The 23,515-nt window shown below is 43.5% G+C and overlaps 1 protein-coding gene across 1 annotated transcript in view; it reads left to right on the forward strand.

Moving 5' to 3' along the window:
- Positions 1-23,515, forward strand: part of Cacna2d3 (calcium voltage-gated channel auxiliary subunit alpha2delta 3) — an 827,473-nt gene that overhangs the window by 618,033 nt on the left and 185,925 nt on the right. Inside the window, exon 14 of the mRNA XM_059274534.1 lies at positions 3,947-3,964. Within this exon, the coding sequence (XP_059130517.1) occupies positions 3,947-3,964 (18 nt within the window). The remainder of the gene's footprint in view (positions 1-3,946; positions 3,965-23,515) is intronic.

A 23,515-nucleotide genomic window follows, 5' to 3' on the forward strand; every position in this document is an offset into this window, starting at 1 on the left:
TCTGAGAAGGGAGTCTTGTTTGAGGGGTTTCTCATATCAGATTGACCCGTGGAAATGTCTATGGGGGGCTTTCTTGATTGTTAATTGACATAGGATAGGAGAACCAAATCCATTGTGGGTGGTGCCATTCCCTGGGCAGGTAGACCTGAGCTGTCTTAGAGAACTAGTTAAGCTGGACCCTGAGTGAGTCAGCCAGCAACGTTTCCCCTTAGCTTCTGCTTCAAGTTTCTGTTTGAGTTTCTTATCTGACTTCTATCAAAGATGAACTCTCACCTGTAAGCTGAAATAAGCCCTCCTCTCCCCTAAGTTGCTTTTGGTTAGGGCTTTTGATCAGAGTGACTGAGTAGAAACCAGAACAGTGACCTTGGGGGAGGACTTGACGATTCTAAATCCTGTATCCTTCCCACTCTGTGAATGGAAACTGATATTAATATCTGACCCACATGAAGAGGAAAAGAGATTCAGCTGGCATTTAGCCAAGCACCTGGTCCCTGGAGAATGTCATTGTTATTGCTGTCTCTTCTTCATCGTCTCCTTTTCCTTCCTTCTCTCCTGATAGACACAATCTGCATCTTTCTGTCCTCCAGTGTCCTTCCTGCACCCAAATTCCCTGGTAATATGTAGGTCCAAAGCAAGCCATGCTCAACAAGGTGACTTTGTGGGGGAAAAAATCCTCCACAGTGTGGAAAGACAGTCAAGTCTCCCATGACCCTATGAAAAAGAAATACTTCCAGGTTCGTCTTACAAATGTTTACAGGCAAGGAGACTATGGCACATGTACAGAAGTATGTATGTGTCATACAAGAATCCAAGAGGTTCCTGTCTGTCCTAGAAGAAATTCTTTCTCTGTCTCTTGGAAGGCACCAGTTTGGTGCATTAGCATTGGGAAGTGAAGATTAAAGGCAGTTTTCTTAGGTTTTCTCACCCTGGTTTCAACCCTGGGTATATCCAGTGGTAAGGCTTCTGATTTTACAAAGAGGTACTAGTCACAGGAGCAAGCATGCCAGATGCATACACAGGCTAGGTGGCACTCTACTACCTGAAGGGGACCTCGCAGGGGAGAGAGGTATAAAACAGATAACCTGTCTGACAATTATTAATTGCTCAGAACTAAAAAGAAAAGAATAAAATGAGACCTTTAAGAAGTCATCATTAACAGGACCATTTCCCTGATCTTAGCCTATAGTATGGGTTGCTAATGGAGTATGCTGTTCTTTTCAATGGACCTCAGACATCAGAGTCCTCCTCAACACTGCCTGCAGACAGTCGATAACTAGGCAATCAGAGTTGTTCTTGAGTTAAACCTGCTGGCCAGCCAAGATCTAGCCCATCCTCCAACCATCTTCTGACCATCCCACTCCCTTTCTTTAATCTGTAAGCCTAGTAACCAAAGACCAGATAGCACTGACCTTGGATGTCCAGGAAGAAACTAAGGTAAACCTGGTGTTCCACTACTCTGGCTCCCAGTTCTGGGCTTGGCATGTTACTCATGAAAGCTGGATGACTGATGGTTGGGGGTGCCCACTCCCATTCATAGCATCTGTGGCTACAGATGAGTTGATCTAAATCTGTCATGTTCTATTCTAAAGCTGGGTCGTGGGGGCCAACCTGCTTAGAGCACGCTAAGCTATAATTTACGTTAGCCCCATGCTCCAATGGGAAGGCTGCTCTTTGTTCTCATGAGTTATTTCTTGAGGAAAGTTCATGTTTTGTGGAGAGTTTGAGGCTAGTCTTAAACTGAGGACATCACCACAAAGGCCTAGTCTCTTATTTTCTTCCCAGTATTTCTTTTCATATGCTTAAGTGGGTGACTCTTTGGGAGTTTTGTTTCCTGTCTAACCCAAATGAAACTTTGTGAAAGAAGCAAAAGCAGCTCCTGTCAGTGGCTAGGAAACTCTGAAGTCTCTGTGGGACGTCCTGTGGATCTTTATTTGTTATTCTCTCAGGCCTCTGCATTTCATAGCAAAACACAAATGCAACGGATTTTTCACTGCACAGTGTTTGCATCCCAGGTTTCTTTCCCATTGAGTGAAAGATGTTTGATACTTACTTTGTTTTGTGTGGGCCTATGGGGTGGGTAGGTAGGCTGTGTTATGTGTCTAAAAGTCAGAAGACAACTACTAGAAGTAGTTTTTGCCTTCTACCAAGTGGGTCCCGGGGATCAACTCAAGTCATCTGCCTTGGCAGCAGGCACCTTTACCTGCTGAGCCATCTTGCTAGCCCCTCCTGATACACTTTTTCTCCCCTGAGCTCTTGTGAGCTTCCTTTTCTTATGGCTGTAGTCCCACTGAGAAGGAAGGACACATGCTTGTGCTCTTCTCTTCTCAAACAGGGACAACAGTTTGGGAGAAGATTTGAAAATGGAGGTGTAAGGGTTTCCTCGTGTGCTTCCTGTAAACATTCTCATTTGCACTGGGGAGAGATGTCTCAAATCCAAGCCATTTGGCTTTATCCTTTCTACCTTTGCTGGGGCCCCATCCACACATGGAGGAGCTAGGGCCCAGGACTTGGGAGAGCTTGATGGGAATCCTGATCTTCATGCACACAGAGGACAACCTCCTTCCCAAGGTGTAAAGAAGCAGAACGGCAGAATGCTAAGTAGGGACCCTGACTGGTGGGTCTCATTGCATCATCTTGCATCTTTTACAACTTCTGGATTTAGTCTAGAGAGATGGTAAAGGTCTGCAGGCATGATTCAAGTCTTAAGGGTCTTTATTCATTGTGGATTAAGACAGTGAAGCCCCCAGCTACAATTCATGAACCATGGGACACCTCTAGTTTACACTTTATTCTCACCTGTAAATTGGAGGTACTTAGCATTGGCTCACTGAGATTTAATGGGATAACATAGATAAAGGGCTTAACTGTAGTGGCTGGTGGCAATTTCACACTTGAAAAAATGTTAGTCTATGTGATAAAAAGTTGAGTCTTCCTAGTAATGTAATTCCTAGATAGAGTATTGATTACAAGGATAATGTTAATCCCATCCCAGATTTGGAACATGATTTTCAAAGCACTACACATAAAATGGCAGTCACAGTGAAGTGACATGAAACCAGAGTTTTGTCATGGGACAATAGACAAATACAGCTCATACATTTGGTTCATCTTTTTCGGCATACCTATTAATTTTAGCTCCTCACTTGTACCATTGGCAAAGCTGTTGTGTTTTATGTTATGGGTTGACTATTTTTTCATTGTTTTGCATATATAAGCTTTGTTTTGCATGTATAAATTTGTTTTATGCTTCCTTAACCACCATTAAAGGGAAGAGTCAATATACTGTAAAGCAAGGGAAATTGCCCTTAAAAACCAGAAAATTCTTGTGACAATCTTACCTTTACGGCTAGCAGGAGTTCTCTGCTTTGGTTCTGTTGAGCGATGGACTGGGTATGAGCCTCTGTAGTGGGTTCTTATGTGTTTTCCTATGTACAGGGGTTATTCTGCAGTTTAGAGTTTTCCAGCATGCCTAGGCTCCACCCACTCAAGGCAACAGCTCTTCATCCTTTTTTCCACTCCTTGTATAGTTGCTACTACTACCTTCCCAAAGCCGATCCCCTGGTAAGAGCTCCCAGCCCATGGGGCCTGTAGCCTGTGTGAGGAAGGAGCTGGGCATGGAGCTGTGTCCTTGACCATCTTGGACAGAAGCACTTCAGGCGTAGCTTTTGAGGAGGTTACCACATTGCTTTGGTTGTGGAGATTCACAAAAGACTGCTGCAAAACTCCCAGAGTGTCTGTTGGTGCCACAGATTTGGATAACACACCGAGTAATTGGTGCTAGGGCATACACTTGAAAAGTGACCTGAGACTGATTTTGTTTCCTTCATTTTTCCTCCTTGGTTTGGTTTTTGCAGTTGCCAGTGGCAACACAATAATGTTTTACAGTGAACTTTGTATATATAACACTTTGTTTTCTTTTTGTTTGTCTTTCTCCCCGCTTTTTCAGCTCCCTCAGGCTCAAAAGGTAATCTCTTTTCTGTCCCATCTGAGTCATTCCCACAACTCACCGTAGTCGTGCATGTCCGTGGTGCTGTGCATTTGACTCTGTTCATGACCAGTGAAAGGGTCTCCTCCTGCGACTTCCCAAGCCAAAAGCTGGACAGGATCACGGAGTCCCTCAGCCAGTGTTCAACCCACCTCCACTCCTACCACATTAGTCCTACCGAAGAACCCTCTCACAGTCAGGGCTTAAAGAATAAATCCATACCTAAGCATTTTCTTATGAATTGTCAAATAATGTAGATCAAGAGTAAGTTGGGCTCAAAGACAGCATTCCAGGCTTTCCTGGGATAACTTATCTCTTGGGGAGAAAGATAATGCAGATAATTTGTAAGCCTAGTGACCAAATTTAAATTCTGGACCACTGACTGGCTCTGAAATTTTCATGTGTTTCATTAATCACAAAATTAGTTCCTGGGCTGGAGAAATTGCTCAGAGGCTAAAAGCACTGGTTACTCTTCCAGACGACCCAGGTTCAAAACCTACATGAGGACAAATAGCCAGTTCCCAGCAATATGATGCCCTCTTCTGGCTTCCTCTGGCACTGCATGCATATGGCACACAAGATACTCACATGGGCAAAACACCCATTCACATAAAATAAAAATAATAAATAAAATCTCAAAAGTTGTTCCTTTTTTCATCTATGGCCCATAATATACAGAGAACATGAGAATATAGTCCAAGCCAAGGGCTAGACCCTTTCACTGGTCTCCATTGTGTATAGGAGATGATCTCCGTCCACCATCTAGAATGTCCTCTGTCCAGAGAGACTCCATGTGGTTTCAGTGATGGCTTTGCCTTGTTATCCCCTCGGCATGCGGTTGTATCCTAAGGACACTTGTGGTATTTAAAAAATATGTCACGCCATGCCTGCTGCATTATTCTCATATATTTCCCAAACATAAGCTAGCTTTCCGGAAGACACAGCAACTTCTGGAGACCAGATGTGGGTTAGTTTTGTTTCAAGAGTTAAGGTGTGGTGCCTGCATGAAACGGAGGCAGCCTCCTGAGACTTCCATGTCAGAGCAGGATGCTTTGGGTCCTCCTCATCCAGATAGTGCTCACTGTTGTGTCAAAGACAGTCTGTTCAGACCATATGGACAACTACAGGTCTAGAAATCATTACACAATTACTCAGATATATTTGAGATATTTAAACAAGGCGAGACATGCTAGAGTGTGACTTGGCTCGTGGCAATGTTTGATTACACTTCAGTGCCATCACACAAGGACGGACTGCACACTTCATTAAAAGTTCAAGGAATCCAGGATAGCAACAGCTTCCAGAGAAAATATATGGTCGGAATCCAGATTGTTTGGAAAGCTTGATGTCTTTCCTAGGACATGCTTTCTTAATTGCCCATATTTTGAAAAAAAAAAAAAAATCTTATTTTAGAAAGAGACTCAACAAATCAGAAATGGATTTATTTTACCTCGCTGGCATTTAGTCAGTTCCACTGGTCCATATACAAAGGCATTCTTGTAGAAGATTCCTCCAGAACTGGAGGTGCTATCAGCCATGGAATTTTAAACAAAGTCCAAACACACCAAGGCAGGCCACAGTAAGCACAGCGTTGCCGGAGTTGTGAGTTCTGTGACCCTCCATAGTGCTTACGTCATTGCGTTCATCCCTTCTGCTATCATTTCTTGGCTCTCACTGCGTGCTCCCCAAGAGGGACCATGCTACTGTGATCGTAGAACCGAGTCAAGGAAGCTTCCTGAGTTGCTTGTTGAGTTCTTCCCCTGTCTCCAGCAGATGGCAGACAGTCCAAAGGCCTTCTCCTGGAGCCCTGTCTAGCTAGCAGGGAAGAGTTCTGCCTCCTCATCTAAGTTTATTGTCTTTTCTTCCCTACTAAAATAGAGAGAAGGTACTTAAGAGGTTTTGTACAGCGAGGTCCAAGAGGAACATCGAGATGGAATGTTGTCAAGTGAGGAGTTTATTAGAAAAGTTAATGGTCATTAACAGACAAAGAAAGAGGCAGCAGCTTGATGGGGGCTCCAAAGAGAGTTGAGGCCCCAGCACCAGAGATAAGACAGCATAGAAGGGTCTCTGAAGAGAGGAATCAGAGTCCATGTGGTAGAGTGAAGTCTCCTCTGACACCTTTCTGGGCATGGAAGAGGTATCACAGCACGAGCCTACAGCCAGGCTCTCAGATTCCTAGGCAGGAGGCAAGGAAGAGGGGTTAGGAGCTGGAAATGTGGCCATCAGCAACTCTTCTGTGTAAACTCACTTTCCCAGGTAAGAGGAGACCTTGGCCCAGGGAAGTTTGCTGGTATTCACTGGCAGAGTAGAGGCTCAGTAGGGCGCCTGAGCATCTGTAACTGGAAGAGCAGCTGCACGGGACTGTGGCCTGTGCAGCCGCCGGATCCGGCAGCCGCCGGATGCTAGCATCCCATTCTTACAATGCGTAACTTGAAAACCACACAAATAATTCTATTTCAAATACTTTCATAATTCCAGGGACAGTTTCCGTTAAAAACTCAGCTCTGGAGAAACACTTTGTGTCTAAACCTCAGTTATCTGGACTGCAGGATTTAGAGGAGAGTATCCCATTGACTAGGGGCATCCTCTCTAACCATATGTTACCATTCTCCCCCTGTTCATTTTTCTCCCTTCCCCTAGAATGACATCAGTGACACCTTTGCTGGAAGGAAGAGGTTCTCATAAGCCTCTGCTCCTTTCAGATGTCCTGGCTCGTAGCTGGACCAGTGAAGGGGTGCACTGGTTTTCTTCCTAGGCTTCATCCATCTATGACAGTGGGCAAGTTACCAAAGCTCTCTGGGCTCCCAGGGCTCATCATTACTTAATGAGAATATCAGACTGCTTCTCCAGTTTGGCTACATGCGTGATTTCTCTATCTCTGTCTAGCACAGAACTACATATACAAGACACTTAAGGCATGCTGAGTTCGAATAGGCATTCCATGTGGTCCCCGACACCCCAAAGCTGGTCAAGGGAGCATTTTTGTGCAAAGTGGTGGTCTGGGATCCTGCATATGGTGTGTGGTCCCGACTCAAGCCTAATGGATAGATAGAAATGACTAAAGAACCCACCAGGCATACAGCGCTCCCAGCCCCTCGTTAGCTACTCTGCATTTCTGGGACATACCTGCTCCATATAATTAGAAATGGAGTCTGAAATGCCAACAAAGCAAAGGTTCAGGGTTCACTCTTTTGAGAGATGCCTTTCAGGTACTCTTGACATTACCCATTGATTTTGCCACTGCAGACATGGTTATAGTGAGTTCTTTGCAAACCCAGAGGTTTGTTGTTCTGTGGGTGAAGGGAAGCAACCCAGCCACTGTGCCTTTGGCCCTCTTGTCCGTGAGGTCATGAGCACATGCATTGGACCATAAGGCATCTACATTTGTACTGGTTTTGTTAGAATGTGGCTCGGTGTTATCTACAACTGTTTTCTCTATAAATGGTTATGTCTCTGTAAACATGCTTATTTTAATCTCTTGGCTTTTCTACAACTAAAAATGTCCCATTTGGGTGTCTTTCTTGTGTTTAATGTAGCAGACATTAATTATGGTCACTCCTAAGTTATGATTTTCATGATGTCAACATTGAGGGTCTTCCAATATGCCTTCCAACATGCCTCTTCTAGACTATCATAACAGTTTTTCAGAACAGGAATTGGATAAAAGAATTTTTTTCCCTGTAGCTGGTAAGGATCTCCAAGCTAATTTTTGGCTTTATAAATTTCAACCCTTGATATAACATTGGGGTGACAACAGCTGTTAATAAGCCCAAAGGATGTTGACCTTTTACCAAATATGTAATCCGTGAATTCTTAGAGCTTTGTACATCTCACACCTTCCATCCCATGGGTCTTATCCCACTGGTCAAAACTGAGCCCATTTCCCCAGGGGAACTCTGGGGAAACAGATCCACACAAGCTAGGGTTGCATTGGAGAACTTTTATTTTCTTTTACACAGTACTTTTTTACTCCTGAAAAAAAAATAGACGAGGGTTTTCTTTTTATACTGATCACACAATGAATGCAGCCAAAGCTGTTTCCAAATGCCCATTCAGACTGCTGGACTGAATGCCCTTTGATTCTGCTGGGTTCTGGCTGTAGGAACTGCACAGCAGTTGGTCACTGTGTGATTGATTTAATTAATGTATCATGATCATGAATGTCTAGTCAGATGTACCTAAACTTGGCCATTTATGTGGGTTACCTTGTCCAGACACTAATACCTTTGACGCTTCGTTTATACAGCTTGAGAATTTGCCAAAAACCATTCCTTGACAGTTTCCCGGGTACTCTGTCTTGCCTGGCAGTGTATTGGTTAATGTCAGCCTGAGAATTCTGAGGAGTATGCATTTTTCTCCCAATCATAGTTAAAGCAAATCACATCTCTAATCCTGTTTGGAACAGCAATTGATGCATTCAGGGCTGCACAGTACGGCAAAATGATCCCAGTTTAATGGTCCGACCCTGTGTTTTGTTCCCTGTTAGGAATAGCTTAACTTGCCTTCTTGAACAGACACAGCAGGGTTCAGGATCTGTTGTTCTGTGCCTGCTGTGATATTCTGTGCTGCTTAACTTGTATGAGGGGCCGCATAAATTAACTGCTTAAATGGAGGTCCGGTTTGGGTCTTTCTCTCAGGATAAACTGTTTTATTAATCTCTGCACACCCCAAGGTAAATGGAGCCCGAATCCATTTGCACTTTCTTTTGTGTACTTATATTATATTTGGGGGGAATAGATGGAAGCACTCATTTATCTAAAGGGTTTCTTATAATGTTTCAGGGGAATACATGCTGATCTTCCCCTTTCCCTCCCTCCTTCCCTCCCTTCCTCCTTTCCTTCCCTTCCTCCCTTATTCCTTTACTCATCTTGTTCTTTGAGCACACACTTGGTGGGGGGTAGAATATGGTCCACCTCCTACCTCAGTGTAATTGGCTCTCAGTGATTGCAGGACTTTCTTTGTCCTTCTGTACCACTTTTAGAGTCTGTACATTGAACTGTTGAATTAACTGTTATAGAACATAGAAAGTTCACCAAGTTGCTGTTTGGTAGAACTGCATGAAGGTCTGTGAGTTCAGTGCCCATTGCAGCTGCTTGCAAGCCATGCAGATGCAGGAACGGGCATGGTGGGGAGGTGGTTAACTCCTTCCCTTTGTTTCTGACTTCTTCTTCTCGCTTTTCATGTGAATATTTATTGATTTTTGATAACCCTGTTCCTCTCCAAATCATTTCCTATTTTATAGGGCCATAACTCAGTCTAAAGGAAGACAAGTAGCCCAGTGGACTAGTCTAAGTTACGGGATCTGGCTTGTGAGTAAGACCAGTGAAGTAGAAACGGAGTAGATACAGTCAGCTTGTCCTGTGGCCACTGCGATGGACACCATAGAAGTCTGAGTGACCATATGGTATTCAGCCAAAGTGGTCACTGATATTTTGGTCCCTGTCATCATTCTGTGTGTGTCCATAGTAGCCCACACAGGCACCACTGCCACTGAAGAGGAGGAGAGCATCACAAACTTCACATTCAAGTGCATCTGGACTGACATCTTTTCTGTGGCCATGGCCGATAGCATACTAATCATGCATGACACTCGGAGTCAAAGGTGATCATTTCCTACTAGGCACAGTTGATTGCTTCTGTAGTCCTAGCATCTGGGAGGCCGAGACAGAAGGGTGGCTGCAAGTTCTAGGCTACCCAGCCTAGAAAGCAAGACTGTCCCCAAAACCCCAACCAACAAGACAAAAACCAAAACCAAAACCAAAATTAAACTCCACAAAACCCAGAACAACCATATCTTCTCTCCCCCCCCCCCCCCCCGCCAGGGCCCTAGATGTGTTAGGCAAGCCTTCTAACACTGAGCTCAACTACAGCTCCAGCCCCCTTTTTAAAATCTCTTATTTTGAGACAGGAGCTTTCTCTCTAGCTCAGGCTGGCCTTGATCATGGCCTAGAGGAGATTATGGTCCTGTGCTACCATACCCAGCTGCTGTTTCATTTCTCACTGAGAGTAAATTATTCGTCAGGGCTAGACAACTGAATACCATGTGTCTACTTGTGATTTTACCCCATTTTCATATTTATGTGAACATTTGAAGTGTTTATGTACTACTTTGAGAATCAAAATAAAAAATACAGAGTTTTTTACAGATTCAAATTAAAAAGCACTTTAGCATTGTACATTCAAATATTGCCAATGTGTGTCGAAAATATTTTATATTTGCATGCAATGATCTAATAAGCTTTTTTTTCAGATTCTAACTTAAACTTGTCCATGACTTACAATTTTATTTAAAACAAGGAAAAGAAGAGCCAAAAACATTCAAAAATAGAAAAATAGCTACAAAGTCATTAAACTTCCCAAAGATGGGATATTAAGAGCATTGAAAATTAGATTAAAAGGTTAATAATAGCTATTTCCTGGTGGCAGGAAAACAGGGATTTATTTGTTTTCCCCTTAATCTATTTGTATGTTTTTAATCTTACACAATAAACACTATGTTTATGAGGTACTAATTCTATTCATACTAATACACTAACTATTTTACTTTTTGGCATGTGTATGTGGTGTGTGTGTGTGTGTGTGTGTGTGTGTGTGTGTGTGTGTGTTTGAGATATATATAGAGAGAGAGAGAGAGAAAGAAAGAGAGACAGAGAGAGTGTGACCGAGACAGAGAGGCAGACAGAGAGGGAGAGAGGGGAGATGGAGCACTTGTAGAGGCAGATGCTGATTGTTGACTTCTTGCTCTCTACTGTCTTACTCTCTTGAGACAGAGTTGCTAATGAACCTGGCCTGATTGACCAGTGAGCTCCCCAATCCTCCTGTCTCTGCCCACCAAACTCAGGGGTTTCAGGCACATGCTCAGGTCCTCATGCTTGCAGAACAAGTGCTCTTACCCACCGAACCATCTCCCCAGCCCCTGAATTATTTATAAAACATTAGATGGGATAAGACCAACAAAGGTTAACCTAATATTTATTGAATTTAGCTTTTGTCAGAAGAAAAGGGAACAGTGGGAATCCCAAACTGAAGATACAGTGTTTCATGGTAGATATAGCTAGACTCAGAAGGGTTATGAGCAGCGATTGTCTGGGACAATTCTAGATGTACCTGTGTTTGTTAGTAATCTCCACTTCTGGCTGGAAAGAACATTTACGAAGACAGTCTAAGGCCTGGTCCATAGTGGATGCTTAAGGAAGACTGAGCTGAGCCTAGGGACATTTAACAATGACAGGGGTGTGATTACACGCTGGGGGTCATTCTCCTCCCCTCTCTGTTTCCCATGCACCTGGTTTATGCCTGCGGGGAGGGAGAAGAACTGTTTGGCTGAAAGGTGTGAAATAAAGTTGAGCTTGCTTGGGAAAGGAATTGATACTGTAGTCTTCCTGTGCTCACCAGGAGACACATGCACTCTTGCTGCAGAGGTGGACACTCGGCTTTGTGCTTCAAGATACAAGTTCCCAGTCTGTGGGAGGTGCAGTTAAAGCCTGAAACATCTTTCCTTGGGTCCAGAACACAGTATCTCTTGTTGTTAGAACAGGACAGGTTGAGTTAATAACAGTCTATAGGACTTTCTACGGTGTGTGCATAGCCCTTGCCCAGGGCCCAGCTCCCCAAGGATTCCATTAGATGTTAGACGTATAGCTGACCTCTGCAGGAGTTGTAGCATTACAGATAACTCCAGTTACACTCTACCTTGTTCATTGTAACTTGGTGATTTTTTTTTTTTTTTTTGGTTTTTCGAGACAAGGTTTCTCTGTGTAGCTTTGCGCCTCTCCTGGAACTCACTTGGTAGCCCAGGGTGGCCTCGAACTCACGGAGATCCGCCTGGCTCTGCCTCCCGAGTGCTGGGATTAAAGGCGTGCGCCGCCGCCGCCACCACCACCACCCGGCTCGTGATTTTTTTTTTAAGGTAAGCACTAGAACTAGTTAAGTATACACCTGAACCAAGAATTGATTTCAAAATCTGTAATATCTCAAGACTTTTTGATCCCCAACTTGGCTTTTGGAAGTTTTGGAAGTATCTAAAAAAGTCAAAGCCCAATTTCAGGAATGCTCATGTATTTAAGAAATGCAAATGTTTTCTGTTTATTTACATCCAGCCCAGTGATGAACTATGACCCTCTGGGGGTGATGAGTAAAGCCACCTCTGTTCAACTAGAGAAATTGCCTTTTCCTTGGATAGTCAGAGAACATCTGAGTGTGCACGATGTCACTTTTCACAGTTGTTTCGTTTCAGTTGAGCTTACCACCATGCGGAAATACAAGCAGCCTTTTCTTCTGTGTAGAAAGGAAAGCAGAGAGACTAACTGTGACTTGGGGCAGGGACATGATGGCAATGTCATGCTGTCACCAATAGGGCAAACTCGATAGGACATCTCCAGATGCCTAGGACTCTGGCCTCCTTGCTCCCAGATGCAATTTTGAGAGCTGATTTTATTGGCTCCATTGAAATTTGAACTCAAATAACAGGATTACTGTGTGAAGTCCCTTCTGTGTGCTGATAGACTTTGAATCACATAATGCACTAGCTGTATTTTCTGGAAAAGTGGTTTATGAATCACAAACTTTTTGGTTGATCAAGTCATGGGAGATGTGCCATTTAAAGGACCACTATAGAGAGTGTCGTAATGAAATGACTAAACCATAACATTATATGGACTTGAGGAAGGAGTGGACTTTTTGACTGCATTAGAGAGAGAATATGCAAAGGCCGTTCTTGTATGAAGGCAAATGAAAATCAATACTGTTCAGTGGTTGATTTGAAGACCATATTTGACAGTTTATATCAAGTCGTTATGTATGTACTACCAATTATTTTAACCTACCTTCACTGGTCCTCATAGGAGGGTATTTCTTATATGACAGATAAACCTAACAAAGGCCACAGTGATTGCAGAGAAGGCACTGACTATTCACCCATAGGCAGAGCCTAGGCACTTCTTTTGGCCTAATTTTTTATATAGAGTAAATCCAAAATTTGTATTGACATGATTCATCATGTTTTATTACAAACTGAGTCACCTGTCAATCAAGTCTGCTCACAGTTTAGCTGCCCAATCATTTTCCTGGTCATGTTCTTCGCTTCCGAGGACCCTAGGTAATGGATATATGTAGCCTAGCCTCCCATGAGAAAAAAAATGGCTATGGGTGAGCAGCAGATGGCATGCCAAAGGATTCAACTGAAATGATGCTTTGGGGGAAACTGGAGCAGTTGTGCAATTCTATAAAGCCAGGCTTGTGAAGTTCAAACACACAAGCTAGATGTTTATCCCATCCCAATTTACTCAGAGCATGTGGAGAAGACTCCACCAAGTTTCATGAGGTAGAATAATGTCAGGCAAGGACTAATGTCATGCCATGGATTTTCTTTTTCCAGAAATGACTCAAAGACTTGAACCACTTGCTGACTTGTGAACTTTTTGCTTGGATTGCACCCACCCCTATCTGCCCAGGCCTGGAATGCATTAGGTGATTTGGAGGCTGGGTATCACTGCAACAGCTCTCCTCCCTCTGCAGTTCCCTTCTCCATAGCAACCGTTTCCCCATTGCTCCCATCACTCCAACCTCTGTTAAGAGGCAGAAGTCATCATTAACCGCACCAGTTGTTTCCTGAACCATGGTTAGCTCTGAGACCCATGATGCTCTGTCATAGAACAAAGGAAAACTATTCTTTTTTTTTTTTTAAATGTGGCTCAAATGGAGAGACCAAGTTCAAATTCACTGGAGTAATGAGTGAGTTTAGAAGGGACCTGAAAGCTTCTCTCCATAACCTGGGATGGTCCTTGTGGGGTTAGCTGCACATGGCAGGGGTACCATGCACTACGCTAGGTGCTTTGTTGATAATTCTGCTCCTTAGTTCAAGAGCTCTCAAGGGCTATTTCTATTTTAAGGATGATTTTTTGATTGTTTCTGTTGTTTGAATTTCTAACGGTCTTATAATAAAAAACCCAGAGCCAAATATTGGGGTGAAAGCTGAAAGATCAGAGAAGCAGAGCAAGCCACAGCCAGCCTCACCTTGCCAACTCCTCAGCCAATTCTGTTTCCTCAGACTGAAAGCTTCTAAGTCCTCACCGGAAAGGGTCTCAGCTGAACTGCTTTAGTTCCTGTTTCCTCAAGCCTTATATACCTTTCTCCTCCCTGCCGTCACATCCTGGGAATAAAGGCTTTTGTGCTTCCCAGTACCGGGATTAAAGGTGTGTGCCACCACTGCCTGGCTCTGTTTTCAGTGTGGCCTTTAACTCACAGAGATCTAGATGGATCTCTGGCTCCCGAGTTACAAGATTAAGGGTATATACTACTTTAATCTGGTCTCTATGTCTAATCTAGTGGCTGACTTTGTTCTCTGATCCTCAGGCAAGTTTATTAGAGTACACAATATATTACCATATGTCTCTTTTGCTGTGTTTTAAGCTCCTGAAGGCAAAACATGACATTTTACAGCCCTAAGAAAAAGATTCTGGGGGCAGAATGATTTGTATTTGATCTCCAGAAACTAAGGCTATGGCTACGTCTTCACCCTCCACTCTGCTGCCTTCTGGTTGTTTTAGCTTTGATTTCTTCACGTATTGAGTGGGCACAGACAATTTACAAGACTGTGCCAGGGTTAGATCCAAGACCACATAGATCTAAAGCAGGGCGGTGGGTACGCATAGATAGTGGAATGCGTTGATGGGGAGCAGGAGGGAGAGAAGCAGGGGCGAAAAGGACAGAGGAATGAACAGGCTGATTCAAGAGACTGAAACCCAGTTCAGATGTTGATTCAGGTCTGTTTGTGTGAAGTCCCAGTGTTAACTAAGCTGGTTTTAAAAGTTAGGTCATTTCCCTTATAACCGTGGCATGGGCTGGGCAGCATGCAGTGTTTGCATCTAGCAGCAGCAGCATGAAGGTCCCAGCTCCTCAGAGAGTCCTTATCATCAAGCTAGCCACCCTGATGGTGACATGGTACACGCAGGCTTGAAGTGAAGGAGGGCTAGCATCTCGTGCGAGTTCTGCTACTAACTCTGCCCGATTGCCTTCCTCTCTGAGCCTCCTATACAAAATCAACAAAAGGGTGATGTTGGGATAGATTCACTCGAGGATCATTTGCTGAGCGCTTTTGTGTACTAGGCTCTCTGCTGAAAGCTTGGAGGGGAAGGAGGCTCTCTTCCGCCTGCTCTCAGAGTTCACAGGCGCTACACAATTTCCCGTGTCCCTTCCAGCCATCGTGTTCAGAGACTTAGCTGTATTAACAGTTTGCACAGATTTGGGCCTAGATGGTATCTTTGGTTGTAGAGTAAATATGATTATCTTTGTAGTGGAGTTTAAGGACATCTGGTTCCCATTTCCACTTAGTTAGGGAAGGTTTTATGGAGGAAGCCACGTTTCAGGGGGTCTTTAAACAAGGGGAAGGTTTTGTCCCAGGGCCCCACAGCTCCAACTGTTGGCTGTGTTTTCAGGCATCTATTTGGGAGGTGTCTAAACCACGTTTGTGAAATTATGAATGTTTGGCCGCAACAGGGGGTCGGTTGTGTGTCAGGCTCATCAGGAATACTGGCCCAAATCCAGTGCTCCGTGGTCATTCCCATTGTCCTCATTCCTGGGCACTCTGGAAATAAGCAGGTCATTCCTAATAAACAAACAAAGCAGTCTCCAAGACAGCTTTCAGATATGTTAATCAGATGTTAATCAGTAGTGTTCTCTTGACCGTGGATTTATTTATAGATGTGTTCCTGGTCAAAGACAACATGCTGATGCTATTGAAATGTTTGCTTATAAACTATATTCCCTGCTTAATGGCTTCTATCTTAGAATCACTGGGAAAGAGAAACAGCATCGATATTTTCCTAAATAATAGCTATTTTCTTACAAGAGTGATTCTAGATTTTTCTTAAAGATGTTCCAACTCTCATTCAGCATTATCTTTCACAAAGTTGTCCTTAGGTTATTAAAAAGAGAAAGAAAACAAACAACGTCAGCAGTCCAATTTAAACAAGATGCAGCTTAAGTTTGGAGAGGGCACTGTGCTTACTTTTGTATTTAGACAATGTAGTCTAAGGCAAGGTCTCGTTGGAATTCAGCATCTCCCATGCAAGCAACAGTGACTCAGTTTAAAAAAAAAAAAGACAACAAAAAACAGAAACTGTCTTAGACAAAAGCAAATTAACATCTAAGTATCATTCTCATGGGTTGAAAGACTATAATTTACCAAGACAATCAAGGGCAGAAGAAGAGGAAACGTTGCTTAAAGTTTATTTATTTCATATTTACTTCTTGCTTTTCTACTTCCATTTTGCAAGAACCTCATTTTATTCAGGATTCAGGCATCTTGCAAAAATGTTGAAAAATGCCCTGTACAAGAGAAATCTAAACAGTGTTCGGTGTTCATAATCTGCCTGGATTTTTAAAGGGGAAGGAGCTCTTCCAAGAGAGTGTCATAAACAATGATTTGTGTTGTCTGCACTGAAAGAACCAGCTTTTAAAGAAAGGAAATATCTGCCTCTTCATGCTCCTCACTGCAAAGACCATTCCAAATACTAATGGTCAAGTACAATATGTTTAACCTAGACTATGAAAACGATATTCTGATGGCATTTTCAGTGTGAATGTGTTTCCAAGGTTTCTGTAACAGGTTATTTCTATTTTTGTGAAAAGGGGGATTTCAACAGGGGACTTAGGACTTCATATTATTGTTTTAAATAATGCATTTTTAGTTTGGCAGCATTAATCTTCACTGCAGGTATATGCTGCTAAGTGCGTTTACTTATGCAGTGTTTTCTATAGAGGAGCCTTTAGGGAAAGCATCCTTGCTGTTCAAACTTTCAGTCACACCGAAAGGAAATCAGAAAAAACCTTGTATCCTCAACATTCAGATTTAAGACTTGAAATTGTTATAACATCTACTTAAGAGTTTTATTGTTTTATTTGAAGAGTTGTTTTTGATGGTAGGAAACATCAAAATTGAAGAGTTTGCCATGCCTGACTGCTCTTCCATGGAGCATCCTGGCTCTCTACTGTAGATACCTTCCTGTGGGAAATCCTGGCTCTTGGTAGTGGCCATCAGAGCCCAGCCTTTTGCCCTCAGTTTTCACAACTGCCCCTTGTACCCCTCTTTCTGGTACAGGAGTGCCCCCTCCCCTTATTTCTAGCACCTGCTCCCAGGACCTGTGCCAATCCCCCGGGAACCATGCATTACATCTCCACCTTTGTAAATAGTCCTTCATTGGATGTGTTTCTGCAGATACCCACTTGGATTGTGATCTCTGATTTCTGCTGACAGTTGCATCCCACTTGTCTGTGCAAATTTCCTTTTACGAGTGTCTGTGTCTGCACAAAAGACAAGCATCACTGTTGTATGAAACACATAGTTTCATACAACATGTATGCTTCTGCTACTTGGTTTATTTTTCCAGATGTTGGGATTTATCTAGACTCTCCTGTGAGGTGGTCATTTAAAATTTGAAAGAGATCACATGTGGACTTGGGTTCTGGAATTAGAATAAAAAATGCCCAGAAAAATTCCTTTTTTAGTTAATTATAAATGTGTATTTATAGTCTACTGCCATATCACCCTAAATGCCACCCCCATGTCATCAGAATATGTGTGTATCTATACATATCATCCTCTTACCGTGGGGGGGGGGCGGAGGGGGGGGTGGGCGGGTAATGAGAGCCTTTGTGTTCCACTAATAAAACAAGCCGCTCCTTCCCCTTCCCATTTCCAAGTGGCCTTTTAGATCCTAAATCAAATGTTAATTTATCAATGTTTAAATATGCACATTTACAGACAGCATGTCAAAACTGGCCTCTATTGAACAACAGAAAGAGGAAATCAAAGATTATGAGAGTAAAGCATACCGCCTGAGCTAGGCAGTGTTGGCATCAGAGAGACAAGCTGTCTGACCCTGTCTCACATGGAAAACATGGCTGAACTAGTGAACATCGCCACCAGTGAAGGGACTTTCGAAACCTCGCCCAGCTGCAGGCTGCCCCTGTCTTCACCAGGGTCGCGTCTGCACTGAACACATCTTGCAACACTCGTGTGTCCCTCCTAGGCTCCTCCCCTAAGATCCCAGTTTGGCATTAAAGATACTTGTAGAGATAATCGTGTCGTGGTAACGGACAGTACAGTAGTGGAACATGTCTGGGGGCAGTGGCAGGTGACAGACATACAGAGGAGGTCTTTTGTTTAAGGATAGAAGGTGAAAAGGTCCAGACTGTTTAACCATGAGGAGCGTCAGCTGTACCACCTGCTCCTGTCCCCCTCGCCTGAGTCTTTTTCTCAGTTTCTCTTGTGCTGTAACTTGTATAGGAATCATTTTAGTGACCTTCAGGAGCTTTCCGTGTGGTGTAAAATGGAGACCACGGGCGACACACCTGTCCACAATTCCCATCATCATGTAGCACCCAGAACTCCCAAGTACTCAAAGACTTCATGGGCCCATGGAGAGGATGAAAGAAAGACAGCTTCCTCTTGCTCAGGCTGCACTTGAGAAAGTGAGTCATAAAGGACTTGACTTTTTCTGGGATGCCTGGTTGCATTCCCAAACTCTACACCAATAAATAGTCAGTTATTTTCCATTCAAAATGCCTCACTTGGTATTCGAAGGTGCACACAGCTGTGTTTTTCCACCTCTTAGGACTGTTCCTTTCCTGTCAAGGCAGAGGAATAATAGTTAAGGCAGCTTGTGCTTCATCTAGGTAGGTATTAAATAACACTGGCAGCCTTTTAAATGTGTTTTTACTGGAAAAGCTCATACTTTGCAAATGGCTTTTTCTCTCCCAGGGCAGTGTGCCTGCAATTCACATAGAGTACCACTAGATGGCAACAGTGTTCTTTTACAGAGTGCTGAGCGCTCTTAATTGTAGGTGTTGAAACAAGAGAAAAGTGGCTTTGTGTTTAAGCATTACACTCGTGCATAAAGTATCTATGCATGGTAGTATTATGAACTTACACTAAACACTCTATTAATATAGTCAGTGTGTTGAGCAACTTCAATAAGCAAAGCTTAGAAACGGAGGAGCGAAATAGAGAAGAAATAGTGTATTGGAAGAATGTAAGTGAATGAGCCTTTGCCCTTGGCTAAGAGCCAGTCTTCCCAGCAGAGTTTGCCATTGTGCACAACCTTCCCTTCCAGCCTCAGCCTTGAGGGCTGAGCAGATCTGCCAGGAGACTCTGCTGAACCCACCTGGAAGTCCTCGAATGTGCTGCCGAGCATGCTGCCCTTAACTTGCTCAAATGCTCACCTCCCCCCCACCACGGCCCCCAGCCTTGGCACAACCCTCAGGGCATCCAGCTGCAGGAGAAGCAGCATCCTGCCAATGGCCTCATCAGTTCCCTCTGGACGGAGATGTAAAAACGGCAAGGCAGACAGATGTCCTTCAAAAGCAGCGGCTGGGCTGCTCAGTAGCTACCGCTGTTCTCAGTCCCCATGAAGAACCACACTCACCAACACCGACTCCAGGCCTGCCTTCTTGCCCTGCAGAGGCTTAGGTCTCCGTGCTGGTTAACCAGAGGAGACTCCCAAGAGTGCACCTTCTTACTGGAGATCTCAAAGCAGCCAAGCTCTTGTTCATTATGAAGTTTTTTATTTTCATAAAATCCTAATGACAACATACCATCGTAAAGTATAGTCGCTAGGGATGAAGGCATCTAGAGGCTGGTGTCCTCCTCTTCTCTTCCCATTTAGTCTCTTTAGCATTCCCTTCCCGTCTACCTCTCCCTCCCTTCCCCTCTCCTCTCTCTGTCCCTCCTCTCCTCTCCCCCTCCCTCCTGTTCTTCCTCTCTTCCACCTTCCTCTCCTTCTCTCTGGTGGCTATTTTTGGGGTCTAATTTTCTATCTAGAATGAGGGGACATGAGTGCCAAACTTGGGTTCTTAGAACCACCCACCAGAAAGATCATCTTTGCACAAGCTTGAGATAACAAAAAGGCAAGACATCCCAGAAAGTCCAGATCAAATATCGTGCCTAATTATAAGTCAACCTTCTGGCTTAGATGATGTATGCATCTACATAAGAAACTGGTTGGTTGGCTACCTAGCCGTATGAACAGGGTGAGAGGCATCAGCTGCCAGGAAACCTTGTGGTTGGAGGATAAAAAGGATTTATCTAAGGAAGGGGAAGGGGGTGATGTGTGCAGGGAAGAAAGGAAAAGTGCCCAGAAGTTTCTAAACTTCTTCCCTGGTACCGTTTCACCTATCAATAATTTACTATAGGAGAGTTAGAGTGAGGCAGGGGACTGCTTTCTGCCTGTTAAGCCAGCTTTCAGGAGGCATTCTGGATCTGCCATTTTCACTGATGGGTATCAATAAATACAAGATGCCCACTCGAACCCAAGCTAGAGGAGAAGATGGACTCTTTGCTCACTACAGGAGACCCAGAGTGCCAGCCTCTGCTAGACTTCTCCCTCTGTCTCCTTAGTTTTTCTGATTCCCTAAGTGCACCTGGGGTTCCTTGGAGGGAGACACCCCAGTCTTGTCCCTAGTTATCTTTATAGCATGCAGCAGAGAGCATGTGCAGCATAGAGCTGAGGCTTAAGGAAGTTCTGGAAGAAAACAATGACTAGCAAAGAGGAGACCAGCAGTGAACTGGGGATCTGGTTGTCTTATGCTGTTGGGGGCCACACCCTAGGTACTGACCACATTCCTGTCTGATGCCATCCATGGAAATTCGTGAAGTTCTGGGGATGGAGGCCTGGCATAGCTGCACAGACCTCACACATGAGTCAGATGCACGTTCATAGAGACACATGCATGGTTAACTTGGGGAGCTGACAGGAAGCAGTCAATCTGTTGAGCAAGTTTGTGTTTTATAAACCAGATGTTCAGCATTACTATCCATCATTTCCTTTGATACCAGAACGGTCCCCATTATGTAGCATAGGAAGTGAAGGATATGGAATAATATACACTTATTATACAGCAGAACACCATAGCCAAGCAGTTCAGGGGCTGTTCAAAGTTTGGACAAGTGTAATTGAACAGCAGTTCATTTTAGGATTCCCATTTAGACTTAATGGGATTTTACCCAGGTAGACCAGGGTGACCCCCATCTCCTACTTCTACCCTTTGGAAAATGAGTGTGGATTCTGTGTCTGCATTTTTCTTGGAAATCTTGAATATGAATCCTAGGTCCTGGTCTTGCCTCAGCAGCAACTCCAGGTTGGGGGCCACAGAAAAGCCGGCAACCCCTAGTGAGTGTCAGAGACAGAGGGCTTCTGGCCATGGTTGGCTGCATAATCTCTGCTTGGAGGTCTGACTGCTCCTTCGTGTGACAGCAGCACAGAGTGCCTTCAGATCATAAAGGACTTATGGTACAAGCCCACTTTCAGATTGATTTTCTCCTCCACGAAGTGTTTCAGATGCACAGAGGTCAACCTGGGGAGACAAGGGCTGATGAAGGGTGGCTGAGGGTCATAATATTGTACACGTGCTATTTCTGGGTTCTATGTCCATAGGACAAGCTGGGTTCCACAGGAAGCCTGCAGGTTGGAACTCTGGCCAAGCCAGTCTACAAGTGGGCCACAACCCTTAGCAGAATAGTACACAAGATCATAGTCCCACATGTGAACTCTGGCCTGCCGGGACATACTGAATTTCTTCTGTTTACCTGGGGCTGGTTACAGATGAACGGTTCTAGAACAAGTGCAATAGTATAAGGATTTTTTTTCTTTCCCCGAGTGAAGCTGATACTATTATACTCTGGCGGAACACTTGGAAGTCCATTTCCCCTGATCTTGCGTTTGTGCCAGGACAATTACTCGTGATTTATAACTGACTCTCACTGGTTGCAGGGAAAAAGCTTCATTTCTCATTACTGTCAGTGGTGTGTTTTGGTTTCATCGTGATCCATGTTGGCATTGCTTGAAATTTTGATTTGAGTTGCAAAGTGGAAATTGTCCAGGGTTATGGATCAGCTCAAATTAGTGTTTCTGTATAGCAGCAAGGATTAATCAAGGAGTTGGGAAATGGGATGTCTAATGCAAAGAGAGCTGTTTACTGTGGACTGGGTCTGCTTTTGAACCTCCAATGGCCACCACAGTATACTTTAAGTATTTTTAGTAGAAGTTGAAACTGCGTTTCCATAAACAATTACTATACTACATATGCTAGCTGACTTGATTCTTGGCACAACAAGAACTGTCAACATTGTCTCGAGTTAGTACAATTTGGTTATTAATATTAGAAAATAAATTATTTACTTATTCTAATGCCTAGCAAGTTGCTTGAGTAACATGCCAATTAGTCAGAGGTCTTGGAAAAGACAGAGCAGTAAGAAAACCTATACAGAGAAAGCATGTGTATAATATGTTGTGTATATATATAAGCATATAAAGACAGCCTATGTGTGTATGCATATGTGCATATAAATACCTACATACACACAGACTTATATTTGGACTGAGTTTTATGTTAAAGAATATAAATGTGTACTCTAATAAATCCAAATCTGTGGAGCAGGTTGGTGAACTGGAAATTACAGGAAGGGTTGATGTTTCAATGTTGAGTTCCAAGTCAAACTGGAGGCATAAGTCCTCCTGCCTTGCAAGGTGTGTCTATCCTCTTAAAACCTTCACCTGATTGGATGAGGCCCACCCAAATTGTAGAGGGCATCTGCTTTTTTCAAAGTCTTCCTGTTTGCATCTGCGTTATATCAGTGAAAGGATCTTCCCAGCCATCATCCAGAACAGTACTTGATCAGACAAGTGGACAGACACCACAGTTAGCCAGAAAGATACCACAGGTTTTCTGGTCCTTAAAGACCATGACATTTTTGCCTCCTTTTTCATAGAGGACCACAGGCTCATTTCAAAATAGATGCAAGATTAGCGTGTTCCCTCCATTTCTATTGGGAGTTTTTTCTAACATCTGACAGTGCTTCTATTGCTTCTGAATTGTGAATGGGGGTGAGATGGGGAAGATCTCCCTGTAACAATCTTCCTTGGTTTAATGTACACTAATTATTAAAATAAGGATTCCTATTTGAAAAGTCTAGAATAGGTCCTGAAGTTTTGCATTTATGCCGAGCACTGGAATGTTATTGTCTCTGGCATCACATTGTAAGCAGCAAGGTCCATAGCAACAACGCTAATAGGCATGATACATATGTAACTTGCTGAGTACTAAATAAACAGGAGAACATGGGGTGTGGTGGGTGCAGACCTGTAATTCCAGCACTTGGTAAGTAAAGGCAAAAGGATCAGGGGTTTAAGTACAGCCTGAGCTATATAAGACACTTTCTCAAAAAACAAACAAACAAGAAAACATACAACAAGAAAGCAACAATAGAAAAGATGCACTAAGTCTAATTTCAATGACTTTTGCAGGAGACACTAGACAATCTGTATAGCTGTCAATCACTTAGATTCTAGAATCATCTCCTTAGGTGGCCTCTTTCTAAGAAAGAAGTGTGATGGAAAAGCACTCAATTACTCCATGGAGAGAGCACCAATTCCTCCATGGAACTAAACCAATGGCAAAGTGAATAGAACATCAAAACATGCCGGAGACTGAAGATGGTGAAGTCCAGACCTCAGAGTGTTCCGCAGTGGGTGC

The sequence above is a fragment of the Peromyscus eremicus genome, chromosome 9 (assembly GCF_949786415.1).
Source record: "Peromyscus eremicus chromosome 9, PerEre_H2_v1, whole genome shotgun sequence".
NCBI lineage: Eukaryota > Metazoa > Chordata > Mammalia > Rodentia > Cricetidae > Peromyscus > Peromyscus eremicus.